The following is a 13,307-nucleotide window of genomic DNA, read 5'->3' as shown; positions in this document are numbered from 1 at the left end:
TATGACATTCATAGAGGTGAAAAGCTTAAGAGGGAACGAGTCCGTTCATAAGAAGAAAGCTGAGTCCAACATTTTCAAAAGAACAACAATGGCATAAGCCATGTAGTATGCTAAATCAAACTCAAATCAAAATGAATTGAGTAAAGTTTATCAAACGAAATTCAACCGAGACAAAAGTGGTAAATCCTTTCTTTTCAAAATTTTGAAAAATATCCAAATACATAATCAAATGAAGATGTGCACTGGAGCTATAGTAGAATTACTAGAAAGTCAATTTACCTTTAAAATAAGTGCAGTTTCGTAAACCAGTAAAAGTACATGCGAGGTATTAGAGATAAATAGTTATTAAACTGTATAAGAAATCTTCAAAGATTCATATATAGATAAGTACATATCTAATCAACAGCAACTTTATAAAAATCTCAAAATTGGCTTTAATTCACTGTCAAATAAGAGGAACACTGAATTAACAATTTCTCTAAGAATGAACTCGGAACCCGGAGCTAAAATGCACAGTGCAGTAGGACAAGTTCAAAGTCATCTCAAAGGATACATGAATTAAGAAGAACTCAAACAGAGAAAGATAGATACAACAGGGAGTTCAACCAAGCATATGCACTTAAGATCAAACAAGAATGCATATGAACAGAGGAATAGAGTTGAAAAGTCAAACTATTTTTCAAAGGATTAGCAAACAAGAACTTCAAATTAGGACATGAAAGAACAGGTCGACTCGAATAGAATTCAAGACACACAACTGAATATCCTCGAGAAATAGTATTTAACGCTCCCAAAACCCGCGATTCACTTTACTCAAAACTCGTATTTCATCTATGATAACCCATGAGTGCTTTCATATACATAATTCACTAGTATTAAGCTGGCCAAACTTAATACCAAGAATTATGCAATGCAAGACTAACAGCGTTAAATCAATAGATCGTCATGTGCATAAAGCTCTAATTCTCGTCGTTCGACAAGACCTAATATATGACAAACACTCAGAGTATGCAATTGAAGCATAGTCAGTCCATTCCTCAGGCTCTACAGGAAGAACTGCTCTGATACCATAATGTAACACCCTAACTACCAAAGCTCACGCTTCCGGTTGTGCGACTCTGATAGCTCAGACATTACGACGACACTTATACTATTTAATACTAAAATATGAGCCTGTTTAAAACTTTAAACCGCAATACCGCTCCAAAAAAATACTTTCGTTCGATAATGTACATCCATAGATACCATACAACTTACAAAGGCTCATAAAGAGTACATCCATATATATACATAAAAATATATATAAATAATATTACAAACAATAATCAATACAATTCCTATCCCTCTTACAGATTATATCAAGATAAAGGCGAGGGTACAATAAACCATAAATAAAATAATACAGAGTATCACAACAACAATTAAATAAGCTCTTCGTAACTTCTGCACCCATATCCTGAAAGGGGAAAAATGTAAGGGGGTGAGAAAATCATCCTCGAAAGGGTTCTCAGTAGAGGGTTTTTGGGAATTACTGCAATAGGATACATGAAGATAAACCGTACCAGTGATTAATAACCGTCTTATGCCTCTTTTCAAAAACAACGGTTTACAATAAAAGTAAAGTCGAAAATCTTTTCTGAAAGAGGAACCATTCTATTCTCAAAACATCAAAGCCTTTCAAAAAGGTTTATCTATACTGTATCGAAATAGCTTTTCATATTTTATTCCAAACCAGAAACACGAAACCAAAATCAACCATCGGTTCATCTCATTCCAACCACGGCCCTAGGCCCAAACAATCCAACCATCAACCAATCACCACAATCCAACAGAGTCCCAGTAGCAAACACAAATAGGAAGATGCAAGCTCAAGCATCAAGCAATTGCAAGTAGAACAATTAGCAATTAATCACATAGGCAAACCAAGTATAATATGCACACCCAAACAATGTCACATAAATGCATATGATGCATGCCTGTCCCTACTACCGCTACTACCCAGGCGTCACAATCTCTGACCTGGAGCAAGTGGGACGAACCACAACCCTTGCTACTGCCCAGTCATTTCAAGCATATATTCATTCAGTCCCAACCATGGATCAACATCCATCTCAGCCATCCGGCTTAAATTCATAATTCATAGTCAGCCATACGGCCCATAACTCATTCGGCAATCAGCCATAAATTAATATCATACATAGCCATTCCGGCTAACGGCTTAATCAAGAACCAGCCAATATTCATAATCATACACAGCCATTCTGGCTCACAACAAAACAACACTTCCACCATTCAACATCATCAAATTCATAAAACCGGCATTTAAACCATAAATCACTTTTCTCAAGCCAGTTCACTTTGAAATCAAATTTCAACTCTTTATTCTTTCCTTCAGTGATTCAAACTGTACAAATAGTTCATTTCTAACTAAGCCGAACTCAACGCATGAAGTTCATTAAACAAATTAAGCTTGAAAACATAAATATTCAAATAATATAATTCCTCAAATCCAACCCTTTTTAAACATCTTTTCAAACAAGACAAGGATTTTGTAGAAATTTCGGCAGCACCTCCCCTAAAACTTGGACTTTTGCCACCCGGTTCGGGTCCTAACTAAACCGTTTCTCATTCCTTTTCAACAGCACAAAACCAGAAATCAATTCAAAAGCAAGCTAAATCAAACAGTCGCCTCAGTGGCATATCTCAATAAAACCATTTCAAAATCAACTCAATATCAACCGATTTAACTCATTCCCAAAGCTTTAAAGAATCGGTTCAGTAATAAATCATTTATCAAAACTAAATCAATTAAAGCAACCCAGACTGAATTTCAAGAGTATTCTATCTTTCACATCGTCAAAATAATTGACTCAATTCAAACAAATCCTCAACGGATTAAACTCATATTTCAAATCTTTAAAGAATCAACTTTAAAACATTACATTTCACAAAGCCGCACAACAATTCAGCCAAGCAAACATTCATAAGCTTTCAAAACAATCAAATAATACATAAGGCCGATACAATCACCAAATACACATTTTCTCACATCAGTATCCATATGTCATAATTCCAATACATAAAGTATAGTTTTGGAAAGCGCCCCTACCTCAAAACGCAATTCCATAACCCAAACGCCTCATCAAGTCCTTTTCGCCTCAACCCGAACTGACGGCAACCAAAACCTCAGCTCCCAGCCACTTCGTAATAACCATAGCAACACTAATCGCAACATATAGTAATCAGGACTCGACCTCACGTTACCAAAACTCATATTCATTAACCAACACAACCGAATACTAACGCAAGGCTTTTCAAAACATAATTTCGTACCGGAATAATAACACGAAGCAGCCGCGATTTCGAACCGGCGGCAGCAACAGCTACGGCGGCGGCCAGAAACTCCGGTAGATCAACTAGAAAAACCGCACAGCATCAAAACCATCTCAAAAACCAAAAAGGCAGACACCTCAAATAAAACCCTTACCGTAAGAGTTTTTTGGCGACGGCAGCGAGATTTTTGGGCGGCAGGAGCGGCGGCTTGATCAGCATCCAGGAGCTGGCAGCAGCGGCGATAGCTCCCTGCTTGCTCTTCCGGTTGCACTTCCTCTTCCTCAGATCGGACCAGTGGCAGACCTCCCCCCACTCAATGGCGTTTCTCTCCCTCGATTGGCCTTCTTCCACCCATGAGCTCCTCCCTCAACAGACCAGAGAAGCAGAAACGAAGCTCCATCAATGGTGGCTTGGACCACAGGGACCCAGGCAGCGGCGATGGCAACCTCTAAACGGCGGTCATGGGCTAGCAGCGGAGGAGAAAGTCCACTCCTTCGCAGCTCTCTCTCTCTCTCTCTCACCTCAGCCCTAACTCGCAGCAAGGTGGCTTCTCGGACGGCAGCAGCGGATCTTCCCTGGATGGCAGTGGCGGTGCGACAGCCCCGAGCAATGCGGCAAGGGACGCGTCGCTCTTCCTTCTCCTCTGGCTTCGTGCTCGCCGACAGTGGCACAAGTGGGTGCGATAAAACCCTAGTGGTGGCGGCGGCTCAGCAGGGACTGCGGCGAGGCGACGCTCATCCTCGCGACGATGTCCTCCATTAACGGCGATGGTGAGGACCTCAATGGTGGTGACGAAGCGGCTCTGACGGCGCACGAACCTTCTCCCTCTCGCCCTCCACTTCTCCCTCACTCGGACCTCTGTCCTTCGCGCGGTTCTGGCGGCGAGGCACGGCGGGGCACGCAACGGGCCGAGAACAGTGTGACAGCGGCGAGCCTTGGCTGTGGCGTCGTCCCTTCCTTCTCTTCCCCTGTCGCGGCTTTTTCTTCCCCCTTCCCCCTTCCGTTCCTTCCTTCCATGTTTATGTGAATGAGGGTGAAGGGGAAGCAACTGGGGTGCGGCTGGTGGGTTAGAGATTAGGGTTTCATTTTGAAAAATTAGGGTTAAGGGCATTATGGTAATTTCAAATAAAATTGGGAATAATATAATAATTGGGAATAATTTCTAATCCAACAATAATAATGTATAGAAATACTACTTGCTCATATTTCACATTTTATTCCCAATAAAATGTCCAAATCCAATAATTAGAAATAATATAATTAAACCATTTATTTTCCAAAGCAACAGTATTAATATTTTATTTAATCCGAGTCATATAAAAATCCTTATTATTTTATAACTATCAACTTTATAATTTGAATATAGAAAATAATCCAATAATTATAAAATTGGATAATAATCATAACTTATCTCAAATCCAATAAATCAAAACTTGCCATAATTATCTTTACTAAAATAATCTCTGAAATTAAGGCTATAAATAACTGTAGGATTTGAGACTTGATCATAATAAGACTCGCATATTAAGATCCTTTTGGTCCAAGATATACTTTAAACATTTGTGGTCAGAGAAAACTTCTAGTTGAGTGCCATACAAATAGTGTCTCCAGATCTTCAGAGCAAACACTACTGCAGCCAACTCCAAGTCATGCGTTGGATAATTTCGTTCATGAGGTCTCAGTTGCCGGGAAGCATAAGCCACCACATTTTTGTCTTGGATCAGCACACATCCAAGTCCTTTATGAGAGGCGTCACAGTATACTTCAAAAGGTTTCTGCGGGTCGGGTAGTACTAATACAGGTGCAGTTGTTAACTTCTCCTTAAGCATCTTGAAACTTCTATCACGCTCAGCCGTCCAAACGAACGGAACTTCCTTTTGTGTAAGGTAAGTCAGAGGTAAGGCTATCTGTGAAAACCCTTTAATAAACCTCCGATAATATCCAGCAAGTCCAAGAAAACTCCGAACTTCTGTAATGGTCGTAGGTGGTTCCCATTGCACTACTGCTTCAATTTTTGAAGGATCCACTGCAATTCCTCCCTGTAATATAACATGTCCCAAAAATGCCACCTTCTCTGCCCAGAACTCGCACTTTGATAGTTTAGCATATAACTTCCGAGTCCTTAGTATCTGCAATACAGTCCTTAGATGCTCTTCATGCTCTCTTTCTGTCTTCGAATAGATGAGAATATCGTCTATGAAGACTACTATAAACTGATCAAGGTACGGATGGAAAATACGATTCATGTAATCCATGAAAATCGCAGGAGCATTAGTTAGTCCAAACGACATAACCGTATACTCATAGTGACCATATCGAGTTCTAAATGCAGTCTTCAGTATATCTGACTCTTTCACTCGAATCTAGTGATAGCCCGATCGCAAATCAATCTTTGAAAACACAGTTGCACCTTTTAACTGATCCATCAAATCATCTATTCATGGAAGTGGGTACTTGTTCTTGATAGTGACTTTATTTATCTGTCGGTAATCTACACAAAGTCACATTCCACCATCCTTCTTCTTTACTAGCAACACCGGAGCTCCTCAAGGTAATGCGCTGGGACGAATAAATTTTTTTCCAAGTAGCTCATCCAATTGCTTCTTCAACTCTGCAAGTTCCAGTGGTGACATCCGGTACGGTGCTATGGAAATCGGTCCGGTTCCAGGTACAAGTTCAATGCTGAATTCTATTTCTCGCTGAGGAGGAAACTCAGGTATGTCATCCAGGAAAATATCAGGAAATTCCTTTACCACTTGGATTCGTTCTAAGCTTAGTTCACTACCATTCGAGCTAGCCACTAACAGAACGTACCCCTCACAATCACTCCCGTCTAATGCAACTCTTACAGAATTCCGATAGAATGTATGAGACAGAAATGGTTTAATATCTAAACTATCAGACGGAATAACAGCAGTTCTTTCATAGCAATCAAGGAAAACATGATACTTAGATAACCAATCTAACCCTAGAATAACTTCTAAACCACATAGAGGTAAACATATTAGATCATGTATAAAAGTTCTGTTCCTAATAGTGAATGGTACTTGCAGGCACACTAAACTGGTCAAAGCATTTTGGGATGCAGGTGTATGGACAATCAGATCAAAGTTCAACTCAGAGAAATCTAGTCCCAACTCACGAGCAACAGTTTATGAAACAAAGGAATGCGATGCACCCGAGTCATACAGTACAGTTAGAAATCGATCTTTGACAATACACTGACCTTGGATCAGGGCGTCTGATTGCATAGCATCATCAGCAGTCATGGCGAACACTCGACCTTGTTGCTGGGTTCGTACTAGATTCCGAAAAAACTTTCTTGGGTACATCCTAGCTGTGTGTCCAGATTCCTCACAAGTAAAATAAGCGTTCGTTCCTTACAGCATCCAAATATAACATAACCATAACCATGGAGATCATAATAGCTATGAGGATAGCTGTGCCTCGCATCGATTCGTCATTCGGAACTCGATTAAACTATGTCTATTCGCAGTCATTAAGGTCCTATTCGCACCAAACAATCAACATTAAGGTGATCAGTCTTAATATTTCAAGCAAGGCACGAACATTCCCAAAATGAGCACTCATAGACATTCATGCCAAATGTATCTTAAAGATACCCTAATGGCGTGAGACACACAAGCAGAATATGCAATGAAGCATAGTCAGTCCACTCCCCAGGCTCTATTGGGAACAAACTGTTCTGATACCAAATTGTAACGACCCAATTTTCAGTACGCCTAGGACATACCAGAAACTGAGTGCTACCAATTTGTCATCCTATATATTATCTATTATTTATTATATGAGCCTGATTTGTTGTTAAAAGCGTAGTTAATTAGCGAGGTACTTTTTTTTTTGAAAACATTTGGATTAATAGACGAAATCATTCATAATCAACTCAAGCTGATAACAGATAAAATAGTTATAACCAACCACACATAAATACATAACAAGTAGCTAGCAACATTCAGTTATCCAGCCTTTATTAGAGTATAGACCTTTAGTTAGAACACCCCTTGATATAGCTAGATAATAACTATATACATATACATACATACAACATCCCAGGTCCTGACCTGTTCAAGAGGTCCCTAAGCTGGTACCTAGGCTAGCCTAGACTCTATACTCACCTAGTCCCTCTAAACTACTAAAGCGAGAGAAAGTACGTTCTAAGTCTTCACAACTCAAGTCAGGTAGAACGTCATCAAAACATAGAACATCATCTGCTACTCCTCTGCACGATCAGACTTTTCCACAGGACGTCTCTCTGGTACCTCATGAAGTATCCACAAAATAGGAATCTCGTACACAGGATTTAGGTTAAAGTGCGCATACGAAGGGGTGCAGACGTTGGCTGGTCTCACAGTATTTACATATAATCAGAGAACCATATTCACCCTAGACTCAGAAGACTATCTAGAGCAGAATCCTCTTCTTGCGAACGGTCATCAGCGAACTATGGTAAGGTACTCTTACTTCCATTTGAAGGGGGAAGAGAGAGAGAAGGGGTAAGAACTGGGGAGTTCTTAGTAGGGTCGGGGTTATTAGTTACGTTCATTAATTCTATGTTGTTTGGCAGACTATTAGAAGAATACAAGGAAGCAGTAATTAGAAAACACAGATAAGTAGAGAAGATAGAGAAAACAGATAGCAGAACACAAACAGAAGAATACAAAAAAATATTACTAGCGCAGAGAATGGAATACAAACAAGAAAAGCATACATTCATACCACAAACATAACAAAGGAAATGCGCAACCAAGTATGATGCATGTCTAGCCCTAGTGCAGGTAATGAGCTCATCTGTCGGTTACTAACCCGCTCCCGACGTTATCCAGCAAGCTCTGTCTGGATAAGGCTTTCCTATTGGCTATACCCCTGTGTACAGGAAATAACCCCTCTGCCACCACAGGGTCCACTGCACGCAGGAAATAACACATCTACCACTGCAGGGATGTACGCCGACACACCTTCTGTATACAGGAAATAACCCCTCTGCCACTACAAAAATGGAACAGGTGGTCACGGTACTTCTATAGCAGGAAATAACCCCTCTGCCTTACAGAAATAAAATATGGATCTGTACCGTAGGAAAGCATTCTCAGTGATCACACCATTATCTATCTAACTGCCTCAATGCAGCAGATGATCACACAAATATCTTAGGAGTTGCCATAACGCAACAAATGAATAAACACATCACTTGGGTTGCCTTTAACGTATGTATTTAAAGCTTATGTAAATTTCGGTATGAATATTTAGTCTGTCCCAAGTATAGGTTCATTAAGTCTATACTGAAACAGTTTAACTTTTCATATAATACCTAACCCTATTCGCAATTCCAGGACTAACTATGTTTCCTTAGTTCGTTCACTAGTCTCTGTCTGTTTTTCTGTCATTAAAACTTTATAGACTTTTTCTTCGATTTTTATCTTTTCTTCAACTTTTTATTGAGAAAAAGATAAATAAAAGATAAAAAGTTGAAGAAAAGATAAAAATCGAAGAAAAAGTATGTAAAATTTTAATGACAGAAAAACAGACAGAGACTAGTGAACGAACTAGGGCAACATAGTTAGTCCTGAAATTGCGAATAGGGTTAGGTATTATATGAAAAGTTAAACTGTTTCAGTATAGACTTAATGAAGCTATACTTGGGACAGACTAACTATTCATACCGAAATTTACATAAGCTTTAAATATGTACGTTAAACAGAGAAATCAGAGTAGAGTAAAGAAACACAGAGAACAGAGTAACCAGAGCAGAATAAAGGGATACAGAGAAAAGAGTAATCGGAGCAAAGTAAAAATACAAAGAGAAAAGAGTAATGTGATAAAGAAAATAGTTTGAATTAAGATGTTGTAAAAGTGAAAGATGTAAAGTTTGTAGAGTATGATTGAACAGAGAAAGAAAGAGGTACTGCATAAGAATGTGAAAATGATGATGAATAATGAGAATGATGATGAATGATGATAATGAGAATGATTATGTGATGATTTGTTGCTTGAGGCAACCCAAGAGATATTTATTTGTTGCTTGAGGCAACCCAAGAGATGTGTTTATTCATTTGTTGCGTTAAGGCAACTCCAGATATACTTGTATGATCATCTGCTGCAGTAAGGCAGTCAGATATATAATGGTGTAATCACTGAGAACGCTTTCCTACGGTACAGATCCATATTTTATTTCTGTAAGGCAGAGTGGTTATTTCCTGCTACAGATGTACCGTGACCACCTGTTCTATTTCTGTAGTGGCAGAGGGGTTATTTCATGTATACAGAAAGTGTGTCGGCGTACATCCTTGCAGTGGCAGATGTGCTATTTACTGCGTGTAGTGGACCCTGTGGTGGCAGAGGGGTTATTTCCTCTACACAGGGGTATAGCCAATAGGAAAGCCTTATCCAGACAGAGGTTGCTGGATAACGTCGGGAGCCGGTTAGTAACCGACAGATGAGCTCATTACCTGCACTAGGGCTAGACATGCATCATACTTGGTTGTGCATTTCCTTTGTTATGTTTGTGGTATGAATGTATGCTTTCCTTGTTTGTATTCCATTCTTTGCGCTTGTGATATTTTCTTGTATTCTTCTGTTTGTGTTCTGCTATCTGCTTTCTCTATCTTCTTTACTTATCTGTATTTTCTAATTACTGCTTCCTTGTATTCTGCTAATAGTCTGCTAAACAACATAGAATTAATGAACGTAACTAATAACCCCGACCCTACTAAGAACTCCCCAGTTCTTACCCCTTCTCTCTCCCTTCCCCCTTCAGATGGAAGTAAGAGTACCTTACCATAGTTCGCTGATGACCGTTCGCAAGAAGAGGATTCTGCTCTAGATAGTCTTCTGAGTCTAGGGTGAATATCGTTCTCTGATTATATGTAAATACTGTGAGACCAGCCAACGTCTGCACCCCTTCATATGCGCACTTTAACCTAAATCCTGTGCACGAGATTCCTATTTTGTGGATACTTCATGAGGTACCAGAGAGACGTCCTGTGGAAAAGTCTGATCGTGCAGAGGAGTAGCAGATGATGTTCTATCTATTGATGATGTTCCACCTGACTTGAGTTGTGAAGACTTAGAACGTACTTTCCCTCGCTTTAGTAGTTTAGAGGGACTAGGTGAGTATAGAGTCTAGGCTAGCCTAGGTGCCAGCTTAGGGACCTCTTGAATAGGTCAGGACATGGGATGTTGTATGTATGTATATGTATATAGTTATTGTCTAGCTATACCTAGGGGTGTTCTAACTAAAGGTCTATACTCTAATAAAGGCTGGATAACTGAATGTTGCTAGCTACTTGTGATGTATTTATGTGTGGTTGCTTATAACTATTTTATCTGTTATCAGCTGTGAGTTGATTATGTATGATTCCGTGTATTAATCCAAATGTTTTCAAAAAAAAAATTACCTCGCTAACTAACTACGCTTTTAACAACGAATCAGGCTCATATAATAAATAATAGATAATATATAGTATGACAAATTGGTAGCACTCAGTTTCTGGTATGTCCTAGGCGTACTGAAAATTGGGTCGTTACAAATTTGGTATCAGAGCAGTTCGTTCCCAGTAGAGCCTGGGGAGTGGACTGACTATGCTTCATTGCATACTCTGCTTATCTGGCTCACGCCATTAGGGTATCTTTAAGATACATTTTGGCATGAATGTCTATGAGTACTCATTTTGGGAATGTTCGTGCCTTACTTGAAATATTAAGACTGATCACCTTAATGTTGATTGTTTGGTGCGGATAGGACCTTAATGACTGTGAATAGACATAGTTTAATCGAGTTCCGAATGACGAATCGATGCGAGGCACAACTATCCTCAAAGCTGTTATGATCTCCATGGTTATGGTTATGTTATATTTGGATGCTGTAAGGAACGAACGCTTATTTTACTTGTGAGGAATCTGGACACACAGCTAGGATGTACCCAAGGAAGTTTTTTTGGAATCTAGTGCGAACCCAGGAATAAGGTCGAGTGTTTGCCATGACTGCTGATGATGCTATGCAATCAGACGCCCTGATCCAAGGTTAGTGTATTGTCAAAGATCGATTTCTAACTGTACTGTATGACCCGGGTGCATCGCATTCCTTTGTTTCTTTAACTGTTGCTCGTGAGTTGGGACTAGATTTCTCTGAGTTGAACTTTGATCTGATTGTCCATACACCTGCATCCCAAAATGCTTTGACCAGTTTAGTGTGCCTGCAAGTACCATTTACTATTAGGAACAGAACTTTTATACATGATCTAATATGTTTGCCTCTATGTGGTTTAGAACTTATTCTAGGGTTAGATTGGTTATCTAAGTATCATGTTTTCCTTGATTACTATGAAAGAACTGCTATTATTCCGTCTGATAGTTTAGATATTAAACCATTTCTGTCTCATACTTTATATCGGAATTCTGTAAGAGTTGCATTAGACGGGAGTGATTGTGAGAGGTCCGTTCTGTTAGCGGCTAGCTCGAATGATAGTGAACTAAGCTTAGAACGAATCCAAGTGGTGAAGGAATTTCCTGATATTTTTCCGGACGACATACCTGAGTTTCCTCCTCAGCAAGAAATAGAATTCAACATTGAACTTGTACCTGGAATCGGACCGATTTCCATAGCACCGTACCGGATGTCACCACTGGAACTTGCAGAGTTGAAGAAGCAGTTGGATGAGCTACTCGGAAAAAAAAAATTATTCGTCCTAGCGCATCACCTTGGGGAGCTCCGGTGTTGCTAGTAATGAAGAAAGATGGTGGAATGTGACTTTGTGTAGATTACCGACAGTTAAATAAAGTCACTATCAAGAACAAGTACCCACTTCCACGAATAGATGATTTGATGGATCAGTTAAAAGGTGCAACTGTGTTTTCGAAGATTGATTTGCGATCGGGCTATTACTAGATTCGAGTGAAAGAGTCAAATATACCGAAGACTGCATTTAGAACTCGATATGGTCACTATGAGTATACGGTTATGTCATTTGGACTAACTAATGCTCCTGCGATTTTCATGGATTACATGAATCGTATTTTCCGTTCGTACCTTGATCAGTTCATAGTAGTCTTCATAGACGATATTCTCATCTATTCGAAGACAGAAAGAGAGCATGAAGAGCATCTAAGGACTGTATTGCAGATACTAAGGACTCGGAAGTTATATGATAAACTATCAAAGTGCGAGTTTTGGACAGAGAAGGTGGCATTTTTGGGACATGTTATATCACAGGGAGGAATTGCAGTGGATCCTTCAAAAATTGAAGCAGTAGTGTAATGGGAACCACCTACGACCGTTACAGAAGTTCGGAGTTTTCTCGGACTTGCTGGATATTTCCGGAGGTTTATTAAAGGGTTTTCACAGATAGCCTTACCTCTGACTTACCTTACATGAAAGGAAGTTCCGTTCGTTTGGACGGCTGAGTGTGATAGAAGTTTCAAGATGCTTAAGGAGAAGTTAACAACTGCACCTGTATTAGTACTACCCGACCCGCAGAAACCTTTTGAAGTATACTGTGACGCCTCTCATAAAGGACTTGGATGTGTGCTGATCCAAGACAAAAATGTGGTGGCTTATGCTTCCCAGCAGCTGAGACCTCATGAACGAAATTATCCGACGCATGACTTGGAGTTGGCTGCAGTAGTGTTTGCTCTGAAGATCTAGAGACACTATTTGTATGGCGCTCAACTAGAAGTTTTCTCTGACCACCAAAGTTTAAAGTATATCTTTGACCAGAAGGATCTTAATATGCGACAGCGAAGGTGGATGGAGTTCCTGAAAGACTATGATTTTAAGTTAAGTTATCACCCAGGAAAAGCGAACGTGGTGGCAGACGCTTTGAGCAGGAAGAATTTGAATATCTCTTGGATGACGATAAAGGAAGAAAAGTTACTCGCGGAATTTGAGGACCTTAAGTTGGCTATGACTGATACGTCAAGTGGAGTCCGTTTGACCCAGTTGCAGATAACACCAAATT

The 13,307-nt window shown here is 39.7% G+C and overlaps 1 protein-coding gene across 1 annotated transcript in view; it reads right to left on the bottom strand.

The window, feature by feature from the left end:
- Nucleotides 1-3,733, bottom strand: part of LOC110272050 — an 11,481-nt gene extending 7,748 nt beyond the window's left edge. The window contains exons 1-2 of the mRNA XM_021123844.1: nt 3,709-3,733; nt 3,334-3,416 (exon numbers count right to left, since the gene is read on the bottom strand). Coding sequence (XP_020979503.1) covers nt 3,334-3,416; nt 3,709-3,733 — 108 coding nt within the window. The remainder of the gene's footprint in view (nt 1-3,333; nt 3,417-3,708) is intronic.

This window comes from Arachis ipaensis, chromosome B05, assembly GCF_000816755.2.
Source record: "Arachis ipaensis cultivar K30076 chromosome B05, Araip1.1, whole genome shotgun sequence".
Classification (NCBI taxonomy): Eukaryota; Viridiplantae; Streptophyta; class Magnoliopsida; order Fabales; family Fabaceae; genus Arachis; species Arachis ipaensis.
Note: the sequence above shows the minus strand (reverse complement) of the source record. Positions and strands in the feature narration are given on the sequence as shown.